This window comes from Lynx canadensis, chromosome B1 (assembly GCF_007474595.2).
Source record: "Lynx canadensis isolate LIC74 chromosome B1, mLynCan4.pri.v2, whole genome shotgun sequence".
NCBI classification, from domain to species: Eukaryota; Metazoa; Chordata; class Mammalia; order Carnivora; family Felidae; genus Lynx; species Lynx canadensis.
Genome location: NC_044306.2, coordinates 6751049 through 6776202, shown reverse-complemented (window position 1 = coordinate 6776202; position 25154 = coordinate 6751049). Strand labels below are relative to the sequence as shown.

At 47.6% G+C, this 25154-nt stretch overlaps 2 protein-coding genes across 2 annotated transcripts in view; one reads left to right on the top strand and one right to left on the bottom strand.

Moving 5' to 3' along the window:
- LOC115511694 (zinc finger protein 525-like) overlaps window positions 1–25154 on the bottom strand; it is a 47727-nt gene that overhangs the window by 15149 nt on the left and 7424 nt on the right. The window contains exon 3 of the mRNA XM_030311985.1: window positions 18847–18854. Within this exon, the coding sequence (XP_030167845.1) occupies window positions 18847–18854 (8 nt within the window). The remainder of the gene's footprint in view (window positions 1–18846; window positions 18855–25154) is intronic.
- LOC115513109 (ubiquitin carboxyl-terminal hydrolase 17-like protein 13) lies at window positions 2868–3797 on the top strand. The gene is given in 1 exon segment (XM_030314522.1): window positions 2868–3797. A coding segment is annotated over 1 exon segment (930 nt).

Genomic DNA, 25154 nt, shown 5'->3' with positions numbered 1-25154 from the left:
AACAAATATAAAAACAGGAAGGGGGACAAAACATAAGAGACTCTTAAATACAGAGAACAAACAGAGGGTTGCTGGAGGGGTTGTGGGAGGGGGGATGGGCTCAATGGGTAAGGGGCATTAAGGAATCTACTCCTGAAATCATTGTTGTACTATATGCTAACTAATTTGGATGTAAATTTAAATAATTAATTAATTAATTAAAAACAAAAGAAAGTCTATCTTTCTTCACTGAGATGGAATATGTGGTGCTCAATTGGTTTAGCAGCCAGAGAGACTGATTCATGCTGAAAACACAAGCAAGCCCACAACCAGCAAAACACCTGTGACTCTCCCTCAAAATAATAAACCTACTACTAATTAAGCATATTGGACAAAGACATTCAGTTTGACATTGTTGTAAGAGGTACAGAAAGGATACAAACATGTTAACTGAGCACTGAGCAAGCAATGAAATAATTTGAGGTTCACTTTTGCATGGCAACAATCATGTTAAGGAATGAACTGTGTCTCAGACAGAGGACCCAGAAAGCATTTCAGCCTGTGATTCTTTTCATTATTTTCAGTAGATTATGTATCGTAACATTATCAATCTTAACAATTTTGGATTAAACAGTTCAGTGATATTACATTCGTACTGTTGTCCAACCATTAGCACCATCCACCACCTGAACTCTTTTCATTTTGCTAAACTGGAACTCTACCCATTATACACAAACTCTCCGTTTCCCCCTCCCCCGTCCCCTGGTGACCACCATTCTACCTTCTGTCTCTGTGAATTTGATTATTCCAGGCACCTCGTATAAGTGTAATCACACAGTATCTGTCTTTTTGTGACTGCCTGATTACACATAGTTTAATGTCCTCCAGGTTTATGTGTGTTGCAACATGCATCAGAATTTCCTTTCTTTCCTTTCTTTTAAGGCTGAATAATACTCCATTGTATGGATAGACCACATTTTGCTTATCAATTTATCTTTAGCCTATGATTTTAACTCAGAAACGTAATATGAATTGATGCTTCTAAAAAGTGTGGAGGTGTGTTAAATGAATGATGGCTGGATCTAACTCTGTGTGTGGTGACAAATTTTTAGCTTGGATGAAATTTTTAGCTTGGATGAAATGGAGAGGGATCAGGAAAGAGAAGAGATATGAGATAAGTCCACCATCTCTACAGAAAGACATCACTTCATACAAAAAAAAAAAATCTCAAGCAGACAAACATTTTTCGAGAGGATAAGTCTGACAAAGGAAGTCCTGCTCAGGGTTCTACTATCATATCATCACAGACATGTCAATGCCTCTAGAGGGGGACATGCAATACTTCAGGAGCCTCACTGGAGGAACACACTTTAACTCATACAGTGGGGACATAGAAGCGAGTGTGTGAATTGTAGGTCTTCTGGAGAATCCTTTATAATCATCATCAAAAAGTCTGACCCATTTTATGAAAAGAGAGACTATAGGGGAGCTTGGGTGGTTCAGTCAGTTAACTGTACAACTCTTGATTTTGGCTCAAGTCATTATCTCACGGTTTGCGAGATTAAGCCCCATGTTGGGCTCTGCGCTGACAGTGCTGAGCCTGCTTGGGATTCTCTTTCTTCTTTTCTCTCTCTGCCCCTCCCCCACTCATGCACACACACATTCTCTCTCTCTCTCTCTCTCTCTCTCTCTCTCTTTCTATCTCTCAAAATAAAGAAAGAAACTTTAAAAAAAAGAGAGACCATATAATGTAGTATGGCATCAACAAAAATAATTCATGATAAAAAATTTACTGATAAAAATAAAGAATTACAATAGTCATCATTAGTAATATTAATTACACTGCTATTAATATGGGAAATACTGATAATTAAGCAAGTTGGGTGTAGAATCCCCTAAGTATATGACAAAGTGACTGTACCAAGCTTTATGGGATGGATTGTGTTTAGAGCCCTAGGTCTGCACATGAAATCTGTTACATGAGGAAAAGGTGAACAACCAGAGGGGGAAAAAAGCCAGCCTTGAGGAGGGTCTGGGACAAATTGGAAAACTGCATGCAAATCCAATTCGGAGGGGAGCAGGGGGAGGGGGATCCTGAGTATGCTTGCAACAGGATGGCCACCAGTTTTCACGAGTTTGGTCCCCATTGAAGCAGGCAGGACTGCATGCCCACACTGGCACAAAAAATCCCAGTGTCAAATGGACACTCAACCTGTCATTACTATTTTAGCCCCCAATGCTCGGGACCAGTTCTGCATTTTCTCCACTCAGCCCTTGGAGCTTCAGACTTCTCAGTTCACACCTTCAAGGCCACTTAAAAATATTTGCAGAGGATCAGATGGGACTGGGCTGTAGGAGGGTATCACCTACAGTGCCCCTATACCAACAGGGAGGACACAGCCTTCAGTGTGGTCCCTACGTTCCTATGAAAGACTCACAAAAGTTGTGGGGTGTGCAGGATGGCAGCTCCCAGTCTCCAAAGTGTCTTCGAGTGCTGCACCAGTGTATCCTGGACTTAGATGACATCCAGAGACTCAGGCTAGGCAAGAAAGCCATTCTTATAACACCATGTTTAGCTATGGTGGTTCCAGGAATCCAGATCACATACAGCACCTTCTGTGCAGGTTCACATGAGTGGAGACACCATCTCCCATTTTTCTAAGAAGAAAGAGTGGTTGTGGGGCCCCGTTTGGACTAAAATAACATTGTGGCAGTTCAGTTGGTCAAGGACAACTTTCTAGGGCTTCTAGGCTGGCATTAGCAGTTGGTGGGCCACAGAAGGGATTTTAAATTTCAACAGAAGAAGTGTGCCAAGGATACCGTTCCACAAGCTTCCACGGTATCAAGGGTTGATTCCACTTCTGGAGGACGACTTGGAATAGTTAAGGATGCTCCTCAGAAAAATAAATAAATCGTATGAGGTACAGCAGGAATTACCCGAACAGTTGGATGCTGAAAATGCCTATGATCATAGTACTTCTCTAAACAAGGTACCTGCTCCCAAGACGTTGACTTTGCACACTTGATCCAAGATTCTGATGCTGGTATTGAAACGATTCTGCCATTTCACGGGCAGCAAACTGGCTAAGGAAGTGCAATATCCTGAGCGCCTTGACATGCGACGCTACGTGTCTGGGCAGAACGGGGGGTCGCTGACTTATGTGCTCTATGCCGTGCTGGTGCACGCGGGCTGGAGTTGTCACAGCGGACATTACTTCTGTTACATCAAAGCTGGGAACGGCCAGTGGTACAAGATGGATGATGCGAAGGTGACCGCCAGTGACGCGACGTCTGCCCTGAGCCAACACGCCTATGTCCTCTTTTACGTCCAGAAGAGTGAATTGGAAAGAGACCGTGCGAGTGAGCCAGGTGCTGGGGAATCCACATCCCTCCAGGCTGACCACGCAGGCACGGCTGCGGCCCAAGGGGGGCCTGAAACCGACCCCAACATCGAGGTGCCACAATTGGAGGATCACGTGGAAGAGACACCACTGCCAGCAATCACGTTAGACCAGTGGAGATGCCTCCAAGAAAGCCACCGTCCCAAGTCTGAACTCAACCTCAGGAAACTAGAATTTGCTCTTCCCCCCGACGCAGTCCTAATTCACCAGTCCAAATACAGAGACGAGATGGGAAAGGATCACCGTGAACCAAACATCCACCGGCTCAACAGTTCAGCCAGGGACATCCCACCTCAGAGGGCAACGGCCATTAACCAAGTCCCTTGTCTCACCGGCAGAGCCAGAGCTACCAAGAGGAAGAACAAGAAGGGACAGAGGTCTCAGGAAGCAGTCCAGGGATCCCACTACAGGCTTTGAGATACATGCCTGCCCACGTGCACACTCACTACTCACTCACTCACTCACTCACTCACAGTCCCTTGTAGGCCACGTTTTGTGTGTTGTAGGTGGGTGTGATCGGGACATGCGGAGGGACCATGAATCTGGCTGTATTCGTGGGGTATGTATGGCGTTCCAGTTGACCTGGAGAATCCTGAGCTTTAAGGCTGGCTGGCTGTAATGATGTTACTGGAGAGGTGTGGATTATGCTGGGTATTTGGAAGGCTTCTCCCCTCCATCAGCACCGAGGATCATCGGGCACTCTCAGAGCCTGAAAGGGTCAGAGGAAGTGGCCAATGAGGCATGAAGGTGGAAACAAGGCAGAGCACCGGGAGTCCTTGTGAAAATGCCTGGGACTCACGGTCCCATCATCCCATTCCCTTCTCTCTGTGTATTGGTAAAGGACATGTGCCCAAACATGTGCGTGTGGGGACTCTCGGTGATATCCAAACATGCACCGGCAGGGGAAGGAGTTTGAAACAATCTCAGTGCTTCCACACGGAGGAGTGGCAAATGACCAGGAAACTGGAAGAACTCTAGCTCTACGTGGGAGCAGACAGCCTTTTCAGGAATGTCTTGTGTCGGAAGGAGAGGAGCAGAAGGAAACACTAATTCATAACTGTGCAAAGTGTTTCCTCGTATACATAATATATTTTGTAAAGTCTCCACATGTTCATGTGAACGTTGGCTAATTGCCTGGCAATGGCAAGGAGCAACTAAATGCTTATGTCTCTGGAGACGGGTGGGGGGAGCCTTCCTGGCCCATGTTCATTAGATGAGGTTCCCTGAACAATCCCCCTCCCATGAGGCTGCAGAGCAAATGGGGGAAAGGAACCTTCTTCCACCTCTTCTTGCTGAGCCACCAAGCAGCTCTACCTTGTTCCGCAGAGTTGACCACCATCCCCCCATCGGACAATCTCCTCCACAAGGGAGGAGGCTCAGGGATTTCTGCTCAGTTGCATTGCAATCTTGGTCCTCGGTTGTACACCTCAGAAAATCAGTCTCACGTGGACACCGAGGCAACAATGTGGTATTTCAGGTCAGGGTATGGATGGATGCTCTCAGTCACACCTGTATTTCTTAGGAGCGAGACGCACTAAATACACCGTTGAATGGGAGTTAGTGCATGATCCTTCAATTCCCCCTAGGGGAGGGGGGCCATATAGGAGATCTCTGGTCGTTTGCCAATGGCACTGACAGGGTAAAGCCTGTTGTTGCTGTTGTGGTGGTGGTGGTGGTGGTTGTTTACAGTCTGCATTAAACATACACATCACACGTAGTGGGAACTCATGTCAGTATTTGAATTTTGTACAGGAAATCATATTGAATTCTGGGTGTTCAAATATCATAGCCGATAGAGGAAAAATACTTTTTCTTAATCTACTTTTAAAATTTATTGGTCTGTTGTTTTCATGTTTTAAACATGAAGTAAAATGTTTAAATAAACAGAGAGGGACACACACACAGAACAGAGACAGAGTGTGAGCATGGGAGGGGGAGAGAGTGAGAGACACAGAACCCAAAGCAGCTCCAGGCTCTGAGCTGTCAGCACAGAGCCCAACGTGGAGCTCAACCCCACGAACCATGAGATCCTGACCTGAGCTGAGGTTGGACACTCAACCGACTGAGGCACCCAGTCCCCCCTCCACTTTCCAAATTTAAATCAAATTGAGTTAACAGTGAGTGTAGTCTTGGTTTCAGGGGTGGAATGTAGGGCTTCGTCCCTTACATGAAACACCCACTGCTAACCCCCACAGGGGCCCTCCATAACGCCCGTTGCAAATGGAGCCCACCCACTCCTCCCCTCTAGCAACCCTCACTTTCTTCTCTACACTGAAGGGTTCTCCTGGGGCACGTGGGTGTCTCAGCCGGTTCGGACTCTCATTCAGTCAGCTCATGATCTCAGGGTTTGAGACTTCAAGCCCCGTGTCCGGCGCTCTGATGACAGCTCAGAGCCTGGAGCCTGCTCTGGATTCTGTGTGCATGCCTCTCTCCGCCACTCCCCTGGTCATGCTCTCTCTCTCTCTCTCTCTCTCTCTCTCAGATAAAGAGAAAACAAAATTTTTTGAAGAGTCTCCTATGGCTTGCCTCCCGCTGTGAGTTTATCTTATGTTATTTATTCTTCGCTTGCCCTAGGTTCTTCTGTTTTGTTTTTCATTCCACAGATGAGTGATGACATGGCACTTTCGCAGTGAAAGAGTTCGACAGGGCTAGCTGGATGTTAGCGCTCAAAAGACATGCACACGTGACATCTATCTTTCCTGTGGATTTGATTCTAAAGTGGGCAGAATCGTGGGTAAAATGCAAACAGTGTATGTGCAACTGAGCCACCAAGGGAAAAGCCACAGAAAATAACCACGCTAGGTCATCCTGTAGAAATTTTGGGATCCAACTTTCTCTTCCTGGATTAAAACCTGTATATCACTCACACACACACACACACACACACACGCACACACGGACAATATTTGATCTGGATCTCAAGACGGCCTCCATAAGCATCCAGTCAGCTCCCCAGATGCCTATGACCAGCTCTTCCTGGGTGGCCGTGTGTCACGTGTTCCACCCACACATGATGAAGTCCACACCCCTGGCTCTGCAATCCGTGGGGGAGGTCACAAGAGGGAGTCTTGCCACACTGCTCTCTGTCCAGCAGGGGGCGCCGCTGGCCAGCACGGGCATTGCCTAGACTCCCAGGAGGACCTGGCATTGGGCACTTGCTCAGGCTGGCAGGTCGGAGTCTCCGTGCCTCGCACTGCAGCCTGAGCATTTCGTGGGGCATCAAGGCGACCATGAACAATTACAGAAGGTCTGGTGGGTCTAGGATTCCCTCCTTGTGACTTAACTTTGGCCGTGCCGGACCCTGGACTCTGAGCTACAATTGACAACCTTGAGCTGCTCGGGCCACTGGTGACGATCTATTTTCCAGACATTCCAGGAACTTCTCTTTCAAAACATAAATCCAGTTAAGTCAAGACATTCAATTTTAAAAACTGTTGACAATTAGCAAAGAAGATTGCACAGGGGAAAACCAGGAGGTGGCCTCACGTGCGGTGATGTGGGAGCAATCACGGCAATAGGAACAGCGTTATTTGGTCTCGCCAAATCCAGCCAGCCTAATCTGGATTTGTCACGGAAAGCTTAATTCAGAGATGTCACCCTGCAATTCGTAAGCGTATTCATGACGATACAGAAAAGGCAGTGTGGGGGGAGGGGCCAAGATGGCAGAAGAGCATGGAAGTTTTTTTTGCGTCTTGCATCCATAAAATGCAGCCACATCAACACAAAAGCATCCTGCACGCCTCGAAAACTGATCTGAGGATTCACGCCACACGTTGCCCAACCTGAACCCCAGAACTCAGTGGGGACGCGGCGCAGAGAGGTGAACTGGGGAAGAGAGAAGCCACAGAGGGCAGGGAGCTGTTTTTGCCTGCAGAGAGAGGACGGAGGAGACAGGGGCAGAATGTGGGGAAAGCAATCCCCTCGCCCTCCCCTCCCCCCGCCAAAAGCAGCTGGGGAGAAAGTGGAAATGTGGAAAGAGCCACAGGCACTGAACCAAAACGAGAGGAAGGAGGAAGGAGCGGGTTTAAATTCCATGGAGACGGTACACACAGGGGGAGGGCAGAGTGCGAAACTCCGCATCTGATACCTGGCGGTGCTCTGGTCGGAAGGGCGAATCCCCGAGAGCAGAGTGAAGACTGGGGGTGTGGAGGAGGGGTGTCTGGAACCACACGGAGAAAAGCGGTTCCCCTGCTGCGAGGACACGAGGTCGAGTCTGTGTGGCCACCCCAGCCGACCCCAGAGGTCCCAGCAGACCCCGGACAACAGCCACATTCGCTGGTGCCGGAACAAGGTCGTTAAGGGGGAAGCCCGGTACCAGAAGTGTGTGGTGATTGTCCGTAATCCTCGAAACGCTGCTGCTACACCATCGCGTGAACGTTTTCGGGCGCAGGCTGGCACCCAGCCGCAGTCTCTGGGCATCGGCAGCGGCACGGTGTTGCCAACGTTCCTGGGTGCGGCCGGCACCCGGCCACTGCTCGCTGAGACCCTGACGCAGAGGATCTGAGCAGGTCTCAGCCTGCTCAGGCCCTCAGAAGTGAGGGGTCGGGAAACACAGCCGCCTGGGAGGTAAATCCCAGGAGGGAGGTGTCTCCTGGCAACCTGACGGCTGGGCCACGGACAGTGTCAAAGCGGCGAGTGGACAGAAGCCGGAGACAAAGGACGGGGTAGGATTGCTGATCCCAGACAGCCGAGTTCAGATACTACAGACTGGGCACCTGAGTGACGCCGAGGTCTCCGCTCCCGCGCATGCGCATATGCACCTCCAAGCGCCCCAGCAATCCGCGCTTGTAGGCTAGCTGCGCCATCTAGTGGAGAACACAGCCGTGACACTTAGCACCGCCCAACTGGGCCAACCTGGCTCTTCAGGAACCCAAGTGTCTCCGCCACTTTGTAGTGTATGGACTCCAAAGTGCTTCATCCTTTGACTTCTAGGGGACAACAATGTAACTTCAATCGTATTTCAGTCTGTTCGCGGGTCCACCTCTTTTCTTTTCTTTTCCATTTCTTTTCTTTTTCATGAAGACAGAGAGAGAAAAAATATGTTGTTATTTTCCATGGTTTAAAATAATTTCCTTGAACTTTTTTCGACTATATTCGTTTAATTTTTTGTAAATGTGTCCAATTCTATTTGAATTCCCTCATTTCATTTTATCCTATTTCACTGTATTCTTTTTTCCAAATGTTCAAACGGTTTCCTTTTTTTATGTGCTTTCCCTTTTTCCTCTAATCTTTCAAGCCCATTTCAACAACCAGACCAAAACTCACCTAGGATCTAGCATCATGTGTGTGATTTGTGTGTGTGTGTGTGTGTGAGTGTGTTGTTACTTATTTTTAAATTTTGAATTCTTTTATCTTATTCATTCCTTTCCTTCCTCCAAAATGACGAAGCAAAGGGATTCACCCCAACAGAAAGAGCAGGAAGAAAGGACAGCCAGGCCCTTAACCAACACAGATACGAGCAGAACGTTTGAACCAGAATTTAGAATCACGATGATAAAAATGCCAGCTGGGGTCGAAAGTAGACGAGAATGCCTTTCTGTGGGGATAAAAGAAGTAAAAGCTAGCCAGGATGCAATAGACAATGCTAAAAGCGAGCTGCGATCTGGAACAGATGCCACAGCGGCAAGGATGATAAGGCCGAGCAGGGAACCAGCGATAGAGGGGACAAAGCAATGGAGAATAACGAAGCAGAAGGAAAGAGGGAGACTAAAGCAAAAGAGCAGGGTTTAAGAATTCGGGAACTCAGCGACTCATTGAAAAGGAATCCCATCACAATCATAGGGGTCCCAGAAGACGAAGAGAGAGAGACAAGGGGGTAGAAGGGTTATGTGAGCACATCACAGCAGAAAACTTTCCTAACCTGGGAAAGACACACAAAATCCAGGAAGCACAGAAGACTCCCATTAGATTCAACAACGTCCAACCATCCACAAGGCAGAGCCTAGTCGACTTCACAAAATACTCAGGCGAGGAAAGAATCATGAAAGCAGCAAGGGAAACAAAAGTCCTTCCCCTACAAGGGACGACTGACCACATTTGCAGCAGACCTATCCACAGAAACCTGGCAGCCCAGAAATGAGTGGCAGGATATATTCATCGCACTGAATCCTGAAAGGATGCGGCCAAAACGTATTTGTCCAGCAAAGCTGTCATTCCAAATAGAAGTAGAGACGGAAAGTTTCCCAAGCAAAAATTAAAGGAGTTCCTGACCACTCAACCAGCCCTGCAAGACATTTGAAGGCAGACTCTCCCAGGGGGCAAAGGACTTAAAGGAAAAAACAGACCACAGGCAGAAAACACTGGCAAGGATCGGCGAACACCCCCAGAAACTCCAACTCTACAAGCAACACAATGGCAATAACTTCATACCGTTCAGTACTCACTCGAAACGTCAATGGACTCAATGCTCCAATCAAAACACATAGGGTAACAGAATGGGTGAGAAAAGAAGGTCATCCATACGCTGCTTACAAGGGACCCACTTTAGATCTAAAGACGCCTTCAGATTGAAAGCAAGGGGATGGAACACCATCTCTCATGCTCATGGTTGACAAAAGAAAGCAGGAGTAGCCATACTCATATCGGACAATCTAGACTTTAAAATAAAGACGCTAACGAGACACGTAGAAGGGCGTTATATCATAATCATTGGGTCTGTCCACCAAGAAGACCTCACGATTGTGAACATTTATGCGCCAAACGTGGTGCGCCCAAATACATACATCAAGTCATCACACACACAAAGACACTCACTGAGAATGATGCCATACTAGGAGGGAACCTCAACACCCCACTTACAGCAACGGACAGCTCACCTAAACCGACACTCAACAAGGAAGCAATGGTTTTGAATGACACACTGGACCAGATGGACTTGACAGATATAGTCAGAACATTTCATCCTAAAGCAGGCAAATAGACCTTCTTCTCCAGTGCACACGGAACATCCTCCACAATAGATCACATACTGGGACACAAATCAGCCCTCAACAGGGACAAAAAGATCGAGATCATATCGTGCATATTCTCAGACCACAATGCTATGAAACTCGAAATCACGACAAGAAACAATGTGGCCATGGAACAAATACTTGGAGACTAAAGAACACCCTACTTAAGAGTGAATGGGCTAATGGAGAAGTTAAAGAGGAAATTAAACAGTCCACGGAAGCCAAGGAAAACGGTAACACCACAGGCCAAAAGCTCTGGGACGCAGCAAAGGGGGTCATTCGAGGGAAGTCTACAGCAATCCAGGCCTTCCGAAAGAAAGAAGAAACGGCTCAGAGACACAATCTAACCGTTCACCTTAAAGAGTTGGAAAAAGAACAGCAAAGAAAACCCCAAACCAGCAGAGACAGGATATAATGCAGATTAGAGCGGAAATCAATGCTATGGAAACCAAAAAAACAAAACACAAAAACAAAAACAAGTACAAAAAGAAAACAAACAGCAACAACACCAGAACGGATCAATGAGACCAGAGCTGATTCGTTGAAAGAATTCACAAAACTGATCAATCCCTAGCCAGTTTGCTCAAAAAGAAAAAGGAAAGGACCCGAATAAAGGAAATCAAGAACGAAACAGGAGAGACCACAACCAACACAGCAGAAATACAAACAATACTACGAGAACGTTGTGAGCAATTATACACCAATAAAATGGGCAATCTGGGAGAAATGGACAAATCCCAAGAAACGTATAAACTACCAACACTGAAACAGGAAGAAAGAAAATTTGAACAGACCAAAACAAGTAAAGAAAATGAATTAGGAGTCAAAAATCTCCCCCTCCCCCCACCCCCACGAAAAGCAGAATACAGAGTCCAGGGCCACATGGCTTTCCAGGGGAATTCTCCCAAACGTTTAGAGAAGAGTTCACATCTATTCCCTTGAAGCTGCTCCAAAAGAGAGAAACGGAAGGAAAACTTCCAAGCGCTTTCTACGGAGCCAGCGTTTCCTTGATTCCAAATCGAGACAGAGACCCCACGACAAAGGAGAACGATGGACCCATTTCCCTGATGAACATGGATGCAAAACTCCTCAACGAGTTATTAGCCGATCGGATCCAACAATATATCCAAAAAACGATTCGCCACGACCAGCTGGGATCTATACCTGGGATGCAGATCTGGTTCAATATGCACAAAACAGTCAATGTGATTCATCACATCTAAGAAAAGAAAGGACAAGAACCACACGATCCTCTCAATCGATGCGGAGAAAGCATGGGACAAAATACAACATCCTATCTTGACACAAACCCTCAAGGACGTAGGGCTAGAAGGATCATAGAAGTCATATGCGAAAGACCCAACGCGCGTATCATCCCCCATGGGGAAAACCTGAGAGCTTTCTCCCTAAGGACAGGGACCAGACAGGGAGGTCCACTCTTGCCACTGTTATTCACCATCGCATTGGAAGCCTTAGCCTCAGCCATCAGACAACACAAAGGACTCAAAGGCCTCCAAATGGGCCGGGAGAGGTCAAACGTTCCCTCTTGGCGGAGGACATGATACTCTGTATGGAAAACCCAAAAGATTCCACCAAAAACTGCTAGAACTGATCCATGACTTCAGCAAAGTTGCAGGATGTGAAATCAACGCACAGAAACGGGCTGCATTCCCATACGCCAATGATGAAGCAACAGGAAGAAAAACCAAGCATCGGTCCCATTGACAATTGCACCCAAAATCACAAAATACCTACGAATGAATGTAACCAAAGAGATGAAAAATCGATACACTGAAAACTACATGAAATTTTAGAAGACAGAAAACACAATGGAAAAATATTCCACGCTCCTGGTTGGGAGGACGAAATATGGGTAAAATGTCAGTACCACCCAAAGCAATCTACATACTCAAAGCAACACCTATCCAAAGAACACCAGCACTCCTCACAGAGCTGGAACAGACAATACTAGAATTTGTATGGACCCAGAAAAGACCCTGAAGAGCCAAAGCTCTGTTGAAAAAGAAAGGAAAGCTGGATGCATCACAATCGCAGACGTCAAGCTGTAATTACACAGCTGTAATCATCAAGACAGTATGGTACCGGCACAAAAACGGACACTCAGCTCAAGAGAACAGAAACGCACCCACAAATGGATGGCCAACTATTCCTTGACAAAGCAGGAAAGAATATCCAATGGGATAATGCCAGTCTCTTCAACAAGTGGTGCTGGGAAAACTGGACAGCGACATGCGGAAAAAGGAACCGGCACCACTTTCTTACACCGTACACATAAAGAAACTCAAAAGGGAGGAACGTCCTAAGTGTAAGACAGGAAGCCATCAAAACCCTCGAGGAGAAAGCAGGCAAAAGCCTCTGTGATCTGGGCCACAGCAACTTCTTACTCAACACGTCTCCGTCTCCGGAGGCAAGGGAAACAAAAGGAAAAACGACCTATTGAGAACTCACCAAAAGAAAACTCTTCTGCACCGTGAAGGAAACAGATCAGCTACACTAACAGATCAGCTAAATCATCAATGGTAGAAGATATTTGCGAACGACACATCGGAGAAAGGCTCCGTATACAAATCGATAAAGACCTGATCACACTCAACAGCCAAAAACCAAGGAATCCAGTGAAGAAATGGGCAAAAGTCATGAATAGACACTTCTCCAAGAAGACATCCAGATGGTCAACCGACACATGAAAAAATGCTCAACCTCACTCATCATCAGGGAAATCCGTCTCCAGATCACAATGAGCTACCACTTCACACGTGTCATAATGGCTAACATTAACAACTCAGGCAACAACCGATGTTGGCGAGGGTGCGGAGCAACAGGATCTCTCTTGCACTGCTGGTGGGAAGGCAAACTGGCGCCGCCACTCTGGAGAACAGTATGGAGGTTCCTCAAAACATTGAAAGCACAGCGACCCTATGAGCCAGCGATTGCACGACTAGGTATTTATCCAAGGGATATGGGTGTGCTGTCTCGAAGGGGCACCTGCACCCAAACGCCCCCAAAAGCTTCTAGCAGCACTCCCAACGATAGCCAAAGTATGGAAAGAGCCCGAATGGCCATAGATGCATGGAATGGAAAAAGGAGAGGTGGCTTATATATACAATGGAATATTACTCCGCAAATGTCCATAGATGCCTGGAATGGAAAAAGAAGAGGTGACACATATATATACAATGGAGCATTACGCGGCGATCGAAAGGAAAGACAGGGTGCCATTCGCAACTATGTGGCTAGAAGTAGAGGGTATTCTCCTCAGCGAAATTAGTCAGAGAAAGACAACTAGCATATGACTTCACTCATATGAGGCTCTAAGGTGCAAAACAGATGAGCATAAGGGAAGCCAAGCAAAAATAATATAAAAACTGGTAGTGAACAAAACATAAGAAACTCTTAAATATGGAGAACAATTAGAGGGTTTTGGGAGTGGTTATGGGAGGGAGAGATGGGATAAATGAAATCAGTGTTGCTAGCCAACTTGGACGTAAATTTAAAAAAATAAATTAAATTTAAAAAAGAAAAGAAAAGGCAGTATGAATGTATTTTTACCTGTTCATGTGAGAGCACAGGCATCCTTAAAAGTACACCTGAAAATGGTGAAAACTTCATCTTTCATTAGCTTAAATTGAAATCATGTATTTCCTACACAGTAGATCCTGGACATGGCTCCAATCTATAGGTAAAACAATATATTCAGAAGGAGAAAGCAAAAAATGGGTAAAAGAATGAGCTATATTCTATATTCAAAATGAGGATAATCTGTCAAAGAGTCCAGGCTACAAAGATAATGAGAAACATGAACTTAAAATATATGTAGAATATACTTAGAATACTAAACAGTTATGGTTGTCTTCCACATGCATCTCAAAGGCATTTGAATTTATACATCATGCACAAATTATGGAAAATAACAGATACAATTTCAATAATAGAAATACACTCCATAGATAGATAATAGAGACCCGATGAAGACAGGAAGATACATGATAGACACACAGATAGATGACACATAGACATGAGGAAACAGGTGGTAGAATGGTCTTTTTGAGACAATTCCCCATCCTGACTACTCACTTGGCAGATTCTGGGCCATTCTGAGATTTGGAGACCAAGACAAGCTGGGGTGTCATTCAAGTACGGAGGCGGGCTGACTCAAGCCCCAGGAAGAACCCACATGTCAGTACCAAAGCATTCAGACAGGAGCAAAAGTCTAGTCCTCAGAGATGGGTCAGCTTCGTGCTCCAGGAAGGCCTGGAATAGACTGGCTGAGGTCACTACATGGAGGAGAGCAAACTGTGACCTCATTCTAATAATGCCAGAGATAGTACTGTCTAAAACTCCATTGAAAACCCAACAATTTTATAGGAAAAGGTGAAAACCCAATGGAATATATAATCATTGAAAAAACAGGTACAAGCTTGGTGCATGCCAATGGATATTTTAAGAAAAGTGAAAAGTGTGCTTCTCCTCTGGCCCCCACTAAACACCCCCCCTCTCAAGAATCTGGTCTATTCTACTTGGGGAGTGGTCCTGAGAGTGGCTGGTGCCAGGCTGGTACGGTGAAGGGATGGGCTGGTTGTGAGGTGAGACCAACTGGGAGTTGAGAGGATGAGGATTGGGAAGCATGTGGTGATGGGTGGGGCAGGGGTAAGAATGCTGCCAGTAAGGGTGGGGCAGTGGTCCCATGCCATTGAGTGAGGCCAGGTTGAGGCTGGGGGAAGCTGTGGGCAGGGCTGGATGGCACCAGGCTGGGAGAGGGCCATGCCTTGAGGGCAACGGACAGAGGCCACAGGAGCAGCCTCCTGGAGAAGATAGGAAAGGCCAAATGAAAAGTGCACACGACGTCCAATACATGGCAATCTTCAAGGAGGGAAACCATCCAGACTGCATTGCACTTGGAGGCCCTCCCCCTAGTCCAATGAGAATTCTTGATGCCTCTCAATGCATCTGTTTGTGATGGATGATATCAGATAACCTATTAATATCATCTAACACAGTTTCCATGCACGTCATAAAGTCAAAATATTTGGCATAGTAGTTGACCCCCCATGATGCCTTACCGAAGATATTAGGCATTTCATATGTAGAACCCCCAGAGAAGACTTACAACATTGATAATATTACCCACAGTTAAATGCGTTGCAAAAGGGGTGTGAGGTTAACAATGTAAAAGAGCAACCGCATGACCTGAATAAAACGAATATTAGAAAAAGAGCCCGATTATTATGGTTTTGTCAGAAGGAATGAGACAGTAATGGGGCAGTGGGCAGGGCCTGAGTCAGGGGCCGGGGAAAGGGAACAGCCTCTGACTCAAGTCACACAGAGTCTGCATGGATGGAGTTTTGGGTGGGGCTCACCCTGTGACTCCTGTACTTCCCTCCTGGTTTAAGTGACATTGGATGGCCAACAGCTAGTTGCTCTGCCTTCTGGCTCCACAGATCTGCAGAGAGAGAGAGGGGAGCATTCCCCAAAGAATGCTCTTTAGGGCGAAGGAACGGGCATGTGCTCTTCCTAAGGGGGGATTCCTCTCTGCAGACCTATGGGATTTCCCTCGGTCCTCCTCAGAGTTTGCCCTGAGGGAGAGAAGAAAGATAGCCTGTTCCTAAGGTGATATTTTGACCAGCACCTGCCCAGCCTGTCAAATATTGCTGTGTCACAAAATCCTATGGAGGGCAGTAAATCACAAGCCAGGCCTCCAAAAGGCAGCCAATATGTGCATCTCTTGTCATAGGGTTCCGGCATATGCATACATGAAGCCTCACCAACGGATCCCATTATGGGCCAAAGACAGACTGAGCCTGCCCAGTGCATATTGGAGGTACGCAGGATCACATGGAAATGTTTTTATAGTTTATTTATTTTATCTTCAGGGAGACCGGCGGGGGGGGGGGAGAGTGGGGGAGGGGCAGAGCGGGAAGGAGAGAGAGAGAGAATCCCAAGCAGGCTCTGCCCTGACAGGGCAGAGCCAGACACCGGGCTTGAATTCATGAGGTCTGAGATCATGACCTGAAATCAGGAGTCGGATGCTTAACCGGCTGAGCTACCCAGGTGCCCAATCACACAAAAATGATTCTAATAAGCATGTATTTACACACTACAGCTGGGTTTGCCTGAAGTTCTGAAAGTCGAAGCAGACCTAGGTCCTATCAAGCTCCTCTTTCCTGACAGTTAATTAAGCTTTGACAAAGTAAATAATTAAAAGTAATCTTCACAGCTGAGAAAGAAACTAATGCACCTTATGTCCTATTTGGAAAATTTTTATTAAATGTGAAAAAAAGGAAACATAGCTTCATGATAACATTTAATAACGAAAATGAAGAAAGCGGGTAATACATTCCCCAGTACAATTGGCACAAAACTACCATCACAGAGTCTACCGAATTAATCTCTGCTTCGAATTTGCAAAGGAAACAGTTGGATCCTTTATTCAGAATCCCCAAATTGCACATTTGCAAACCAAATGCATTTAATTTCATAGGTTATATTTACACTGAGGCTTACAACTTATTATTATAATTTCACTAAATTTCTTAAATATGTATTTACATAAAATAAACTTTACATCCACATTGATAAGTATGAAGTGAAAAATAACATATATTACCTAAAGAAAAAGTGTGTTCTGTGTTGGGGCAAGGGGTGTATGTATACACACGACACAAGCATGATATCCAAGTATTATCAGGGCTCCAATTTTGCACATTGAGCCCAAAAGGGCAATTAGAACCTGTTTTCAAATAAACAGTCATCTCCTCAGGGTCACTGAGTTGGAGGTCAAATTTCCAAGGCCATGAGGTGTCTCACTGCCAACTGCACTCATCTGAGCATGATGAAAGCTGCAGGCGATCAAAGAGGACACTCAATGGGATGCACACACAGGCTCCCTCAGACTGGTATGTGTCGGGAGGGACCTGACCAGTGGGGGCTGGTGACTCGGGAGCTGCCAGAGAGGGAGATGTAATGAACTTGGAGCTCCAGCCACCTTTGTCCAGGTGGCTGAAGACCATTCACAGGGACTGGCCGGGTGCCTGCGGATACGGTGGACACGGGGGCAAGGTGCACGCCTGGAGAGTGTCCAGGTGAGGTTGGGGGTGTGGAGGCTGGAGGCCCCTGCTTTGCAGCGAGGCAGGTGTCTTCTTGGTCAGTTGGGCTGCCCCCGTGGGACCACATGCACTTCTCCTTGCTGGACGACACAGACTCTGGAGAAGCCCCACATGGGTGCTCCCTGTGCTCTTGTGGGGTGGCTGGAAGGGGCTGCAACGGGGTTTCTTTTGGGGGTTCTGGCATGTGTCATCGGGGAGCGGGGCCCATCTCTTGCCTGGTGTCTGGATGTGGGGCTGAGGACTCGGAGCCAAACGGGTTGGAGGAGGATCAGGGCTCACCTCAGGACGCTTGGCTGGTGCCTGGGCGTGGCCAATGCCATGCGCCTTGGAGACAGCCCTGGAAGCTTCCAGGGAGGCACATCGGGGCCGGTGTTGTCTCAGCTGGACACCGAGGCCTGGATCCCGGGCAGAGCATTGGTGTGCCGGGGCAGGCGGGGCAGGCGGGGCTGGGGTCCCCACTTGCTGGGCATCTTTTCGGCCAGCAGGCGGGAAGGTGCTCGCCGCAGGTCTCCCGACAGGAGCAGCCGACGGGGACAGCTGTGTCGTGTCAGGCGTCCCGCTAGGAGGCTCCGCCGGGACGTACGGCGCCAGCACGGACACCCTCTTGGTGGTGTACACGGGCATCGGCCTGTGCGGATGCTGTGGGAACACACAACACACAGACAACGGCCATCAGTCCTTCCTGCCCACCAAGGACACATGCACGACAAGCACAGCAAAGAAACAGACAGAAACGCCAAGACCTCAGTCCATTGCAAACAACTGGGAGAGACAGAAAAGGATTCTACTGACAGAGGATGAGGGCCTCCAGCTCAGTGCTGATCAGGAAGAAACACTGGGCAGTAGCCCCTTGATGCTTTGATTCCACTGGAGCGACAGACCAGAAAGGTTCTGCATCGTGCCTGCCTCCCGAAGTGGGCAAGCACGTCCATTCATGCTTCCAGGGAAAGTACAGGCGTCCTGCAGGTGGAGGTTTGCGGTGGGGGCTACTGAGTTCCATGGCCAATTTGGGAGTATGTGTCACAAAGAAAGATGCGTGGTCTTCCAGAGAGGCGTCTGGGTGTTGCAAGAGTTTCCTGATATAGTGTTCTCACCGCCCTCCCCCACTAGCCACACTGTTAGCACACATACAAGGGATCCTGCAAAAGCATGGACACCCAGGGGAACTGGGTGAAAAGGACTCCCAGAGAAATCACCTTGGTCAAAGTTGAAACCCCTCTGCTCCCAGGAGGGCAATGAAGCCCACCCCTGTCCCAGGGAAAGAAGAAGAGCAGGAACAGGGGACACTCACCCTCTCATAGCCACAGGGTTCTGTGGATTCCCTCCAGGTTCGCTGCTGCCTTCCTGGGCGTCTCCTGGGGAATCTCTGGAGCAGCGCCTTCCTCTGCTGACCTTCTCGCCTGCACGACAAAACTTGGGAAGTAGAAGGAGCTGAATTGCCTGTCTTCCACATTCTCCTTGGTTCCAGATTCTCCCTCAGCTTCCTGGAGTCCCAGGCCTGGGGGGCCCGGGGCCCATCCCAGTGCCTCATGGTGCACCAGCTGCTTGATGCTTTGTGCCCAAAGGCTCTGCAGTTCTTACACTTTACCTGTGTGAAGGAAGGTGGAGAGACTCAGTAAATGAGCAGGAACCAAAATCCAACTGCAAAGAACATGAGAAGTGTGGGGGATAAGCTTAGGAATCCCCTGGGCTTACACCAATGGGTTAACAAGGCATAAAGAAATTCAAAGCCATAGAATGCTCCCCCAAACACCTGAGTTTGGGTAAATCAGATTGGCACCCCAAGAATAGGGAGGTGCAAAGGCACCCAAAATAGAAAGTGGGTGCAGAGTCCCCAAAATAGGAACGGGCGCAAAGGCTCCCAATATAAAAGTATATGAGATAAGCAAGATCAGGCATGCAGGGAAAAAAGGCCCCCCAATTAGTTCTATAGCAGAAAAACTGCTTTCACAGGAGGAAAAGGCCAAGTTAGGTAAACTGGTGAATTGGACAATGGACACTGCGCTGCAGGCCAAGCAGCCTGGAGAGGAGATGGTTAACAAAAGAAAAGGTGCCTTCTTAACCCTGAGGCTATTCTCCCTGTCTGTCTCATCCCCTAAGCTGCCAAAGATAAACAGGCACAGTACCTCCTGCCTGCCCTTAACAATCATCTGCCTATCTGCCCGGGGCCAGGATTTTGTTTAATACTGACCCAAACCCCAAACACTGTATATCTTCAAAACCCCCATTTTCCCTCACGTCCCCAAGTTATTGTTCACAGTATCTTGGTCTCTTTGTGCATGCCCATCACGTTTGTAAGCCTTCTGATCTTAATAAATAAGGGGCAAGAACCCTGATTTGGGTCTCTTGTCTTTGCCCAGACATTAGCCATCTCTCGCTTTAATCCTGTGTCCCCTTTTTGCTGGACAAAAGAGAACTTTAGACTTAGAGTCTATGACAGAGAAAGACATATTCTGGGAGTGGAAGATGGGTTCTGGACAGGGTACATCATATACGACTTGTGATCTCCAGGATATTTAATATGTTTGAACCTCTGTGGGGAGAGGGACCACAGCAGGGATTGGAGATTTCAGACTGAATAGAAATGAGCCACATGGAAAGATTTGGACAAACACCAGCCTAGACATGACCTACATATAAGTAAGTTTGATCCGCAGATCTGAAGGTCCTAATGAGCCTGCTGGGGAGATTCCAAGGCAGACCATCCTTGGCTAGGAAAGGACAACTGACAGGACACAGAGCTTGTCATGTGCAATCCCCATCTCCAGAGTAGTGGCTCCCACCCGCTGCTTCGCCACACCTCCAAGGATCCACTTACCCTAGGATCCTCCTCCACTGGCCTGGGATTCCTGTACACCATGGGGACCCTGTGTTGCCTCTTCCATTTTGGGGCATTCAAGGGTCTGTAAAATTCCTGCTTGGTGTGACCTGCTGCCATCTGCCCCACCTCCTTGGAGGGTCAGGTCAGCCTTCCGCGGATAGGGATTTTTGGATTTCCTGAGTCAAAAGAGAAAGGAGAGTCATATTCACATAGATACTTGACTCTTTCATGTACCCCTTCTCCCAACAGGCATGAGGGGGTGTCATGACCTCCAGGTCAAATACAGTCTTCACCCTGCATGACCTCTCCTTCCTGCATGTTCTACACAGTCTACTGAGGACACACCCCCAGCAGGGAAACCTTAGGAAAGGCAGGGGAGACGGTCTTGAGTGACTCCATGGAGAGACTTTCATGAAGTCTTTCAAATGTACTCTGGTATGAAAACCACAGGAAATACTGCCCTGACTTACACGAGAAATACTGCCCCAACATACACAAGTGTGCTTGACTCTCAAAAAACGGAACTGCCCATTTGACATAAAAGGAAGCCATTTTCAAATACAAAATCAATTCCAAAAACCTAGTATCCCTTCTACTAGATTGGAATCTTCCAAGGTGAGGGTCTGAACTCTTTTATTTATGGTTTCTTTCTAGGTCCCCACTCTGAATTTCCTTGTAAACCATGGGAAATGAATATCAAAACTCCGGTGAACTCGGAGTGAATTTTTTAGGCTTTCAGACCCCATGGCGAAATGGAGCAGGATGCCGTCGCTGCTCCCGCATGCCCCCACACCAATCAGACTCTGGGGTTCAGTTCCTTTGGAATCTGAACCTCATGTCCTCAGGAACCTTGAGAGCCATCCCTTTCCTCAGTCTCTGCCCTCAGAATACTCTTCAACACTAAAGAGTCCTTCACTTGGTGAGTAGAGGCACATCACAACTTCCATTTTGTCCCTGTCCAATTTCTCTGCTAGCTCAGGTGAGGCCCAAATCATCCCAACCCACCTGAAATGCAAATGTGCTCCCCCTGTGTGTCAGAGACGTTCAGAACAATGTGTGGCAGGCAGACTCCAGTGGAGGAGAATCAGCATCCGAATGCACGAGGAATGGTCAGTGAGAGAAGCTTCCTTCCTTCCCTGACCTTTATACCGGCCCAAGGTCATGTGACCTCTTGATCACTTTAATCCAATTAATTCAATCAGCTGTGCTGTTGTCCCTCCTAGAAACTAGGAATTAACCCTTGTGGTTTAGCATTTCCATGCATTAAGAAAAAAAAATTTAATGTTTATTCATTTTTGAGAGACAGAGAGACACAGAGCAGGAGCAGGGGAAAGGCAGACAAAGAGGGAGATACAGAATTTGATATAGACTCCAGGCTCCCAGCTGTCAGCACTGAGCCTGACACAGGGCTCAAAGCCACAGACTGTGAGATCATGGCTTGAACCGAAGCCTGACACTTAACCTACTGAAAACCCCAGGTGCCCCTCATGCATTTGTAAATAGTATGTATATGGAGATAGACTTTTCAGAATCATCTTTATTCTAGGAAAAAGAGACGTGTGTGTATGCCTGTTTCATTCATAACCTCGCTTTTCTTATTTGCCTACCCAGAAGCTTTTGGGGCCCCTGGCATCATGTATGTTCCTGTGGTTGGGGGCCCCTTCAGCCCCTTCAGTACTCCGTGTCCAAGCTTCTCACTTTCCTAATGGGAGCAGTGTGTCCATGACCTATTTCCAATGTCCCTTCACGCCACACCCTGCCCTGCCCTCCCATTCCCCTTTCTGTCTCTAGGATGGTAACTACGCTTGCTAGGACATTCGGAGGAATGGGATCCTATGCTCCATGTCCCCTTGGGACTAGCTGCTTTGGCACTTGGTCTTGTGACCCAAATCGCTGTTCCTGACAAGTCCCTGTGTTGATGCAGGGGGCTCCCTGTCTCCGACTCTCCTCGTTTGGGGCTCTTTCTTCTTGCCCATCAACTTGGACATTCTATTTAGCTTTTTCTCCCATTGGGGAATCTTGGTGTGATTGCCACCATTTCTCATGGCCTGGCTGGCATCAGCCATGGACACTGTGTCAGGGGGATGTCTTTCAGATCCTGAAGGGCTAGAGCCAAGGAACAAGGTGGAATCCTATCGGCGGGGCATTTCTGAGTGTCATCCAAGCGATCACCTTTCTCCCACAGCAGTGCAAAAGCCAGCGGCCCCACTGGCCAAGATGGAGGGCCTCCATCGGCAGTGCTGTTGGCACTCTGAATGGTTTCTCTCCTTGAAGATTGGCGTTATTGGACGTGGTATGCACTTTGGAATTGGCCTTTCCAATCTTCTCCAGGAGGCTGCTCCTGTGGCCTCTGTCCACTGCCCTCAAGGCGTGGCCCTCTCCCAACCTGGTGCCCTCCAGCCCCACCCACCGCTTCCTTCAGCCTCTGCCTGGCCTCACTCCATGGCACCATACCACGGCCCCACCCTTACATGCAGCATCCTTACCCCTGCCACAGCCATCCCCACAGCCCTTCCCAATGCTCTCAACCCTCAGCTGGCCTCACCTCACATCTAGGCCCTCACTCCACCTCGCCAGCCTGGCACGGGCCACTGTCAGGACCACTCCCCAAGGAGAATTCACCAGATAGTGGGCGGGGGAGAAGGCGAGCGAGACCAGGGCACAAGCACACCTTTCCCTGTTCTTCAAATATCTGTTGGTAGGCGCCAAGTTTGGACGTGTTTCTGCAAGGAATCATCTCTCCCTTTGGTTGTCATCTCTTTCTAGAAAACCAGTTGCGTTCTCACTGGACGGTGTTAGATGCTGGTAACTCACACATGACTGGTCTGAAAAAAATCAAGTCCCCCTATTTAATGTAGTGACATGAACCAGTCCATTCCAGACCTTCCTGGAGCACAAAGCTCACCCCTGTTCCAGGATGAGACACCTACTCCTGTCTGAGTGCCTGACCCTGACATGTCCGTTCTTTCCGGGTCTGGAGCCTACCATCTTCAGACTCCAATGACACCCGCTTGCTTCTCTCACTGGTTCTGTAGCCCCAGCCCCTGCCAGGACCTAGCAAGTGGACAAGGAGGGCTATGCTATTGTTTCAAAAGCAATTCTCCTCTCTTCTGAGAGGAGAAGCTGATGGGTACAGTGCTCTTATATCAGGTGTCGTGCTAGGAGGCTCACCCAGGAGGTGTGATTCCAGGACAGATGCCCTCTTCGTGGTATACATGGGCATCAGCCTGTGTGGATGCTGTGGGAACACACAACACAGGAAGAATAGCCACTACTCTTTCCTCACCACCAAGGACACATTCATGACAAACACAGCAAAGAGAGAAACAGAAACTCTAAGACCTTAGTCCATTCTAAAAAATTGTGAGAAAGAAAAGAATTCAATTTTCATTGGAAGTGGTCCTCCACCTCAGGGTGGTGATGAAAAACTACATGGCTGTATCACCTTGATGCTTTGATTCCATCAGAACAACTACTAGAAAGGTTCCGCATCGTGTCTGCCTCCTGAATTGGACAAGCACCTCCATTCTGGCTTCTACGGAAATTAGAGGCCTCCTGCTGGTGGAGGTTCATGGTGGGGGCTACTGAGTTTGGATAGCCAATGGGGCGGAGGGGGGGGTGTGTGTCACCAGAGAAAGATGCCTGTGCATCCTGAGAGATCCAGGTGTTGGAAGAGTGTCCCAAAATAATATTCGCACCCCACCCCACACATTGCTAGCACACATACAAGCAATCCCTCAAAATCATGGACATAAAGGAAAGTCCGTGAAATGGATCCCCATGGAAATCACTTTGGTTTCATCTAGGTTACCTAATTTGTTAGCATACAAATATTCAAATCATTTTGTAATACTTTTTATATTTCTGTCACTCTGACATAACCCCACTTCATTTCTCATTCTGCTAGTTGAGTCCTCTCTTTTTTTATGTGTAATGTACCTAAAATTTTGTCTTTTGTTTTGTTTTCAAATACTGACTTTCTAAAATATTTTTTTAATTTTTTAACTTTTATTAATTTTGGGGAGGGGGTGGGGATGAAGGGGGGGTAGAGGGAGAGAACGAGTGGGGCAATGGCAGAGAGGCAAGGGGACAGAGGATCCAAAGTCGACTCTGGGCTGACAGCCCAATGTGAGGCTTGAACTGAATCATGAGATCATGACCGGAGCCAAAGTCAGGTGGTTAACTGACTGAGTCACCCCACCTCCCCTAAAATATTTCCTATGTCACTTTTCTTTCTTTTCCTCTCCTCTAATCTTTATGATTTTTCTTCATTCTTCTATCCTTAGGTTTAGGTTGCTCATATTTTCCTGGTTTATAAGGATATGAAGTTAGGTTATTATGTTTAGATAAGATTTCATTTTATGTGTTTCCATATATGAACTTCCCTCTTAGTGCTGCTTTCACTGCATCACACAGGTTTTAGAATACTGTGTTTTTGTTTCAGTTGTCTCGAGATGTTTTCTAATTTGCCTTGTGATTTCCCCTTTGTCTCATTGGTTGTTAAGAATATGCTGTTGGGGGGCGCCTGGGTGGCGCAGTCGGTTAAGCGTCCGACTTCAGCCAGGTCACGATCTCGCGGTCCGTGAGTTCGAGCCCCGCGTCGGGCTCTGGGCTGATGGCTCAGAGCCTGGAGCCTGTTTCCGATTCTGTGTCTCCCTCTCTCTCTGCCCCTCCCCCGTTCATGCTCTGTCTCTCTCTGTCCCAAAAATAAATAAACGTTGAAAAAAAAATTAAAAAAAAAAAAAGAATATGCTGTTGGGGGGCGCCTGGGTGTTGCAGTTGGTTAAGTGACTCTTGATTTTGGCTCAGGTCATGATCTCACAATTTGTGAGTTTGAGCCCTGCATCGGGCTCTACACTGAGTGTGAAGACTGCTTGGG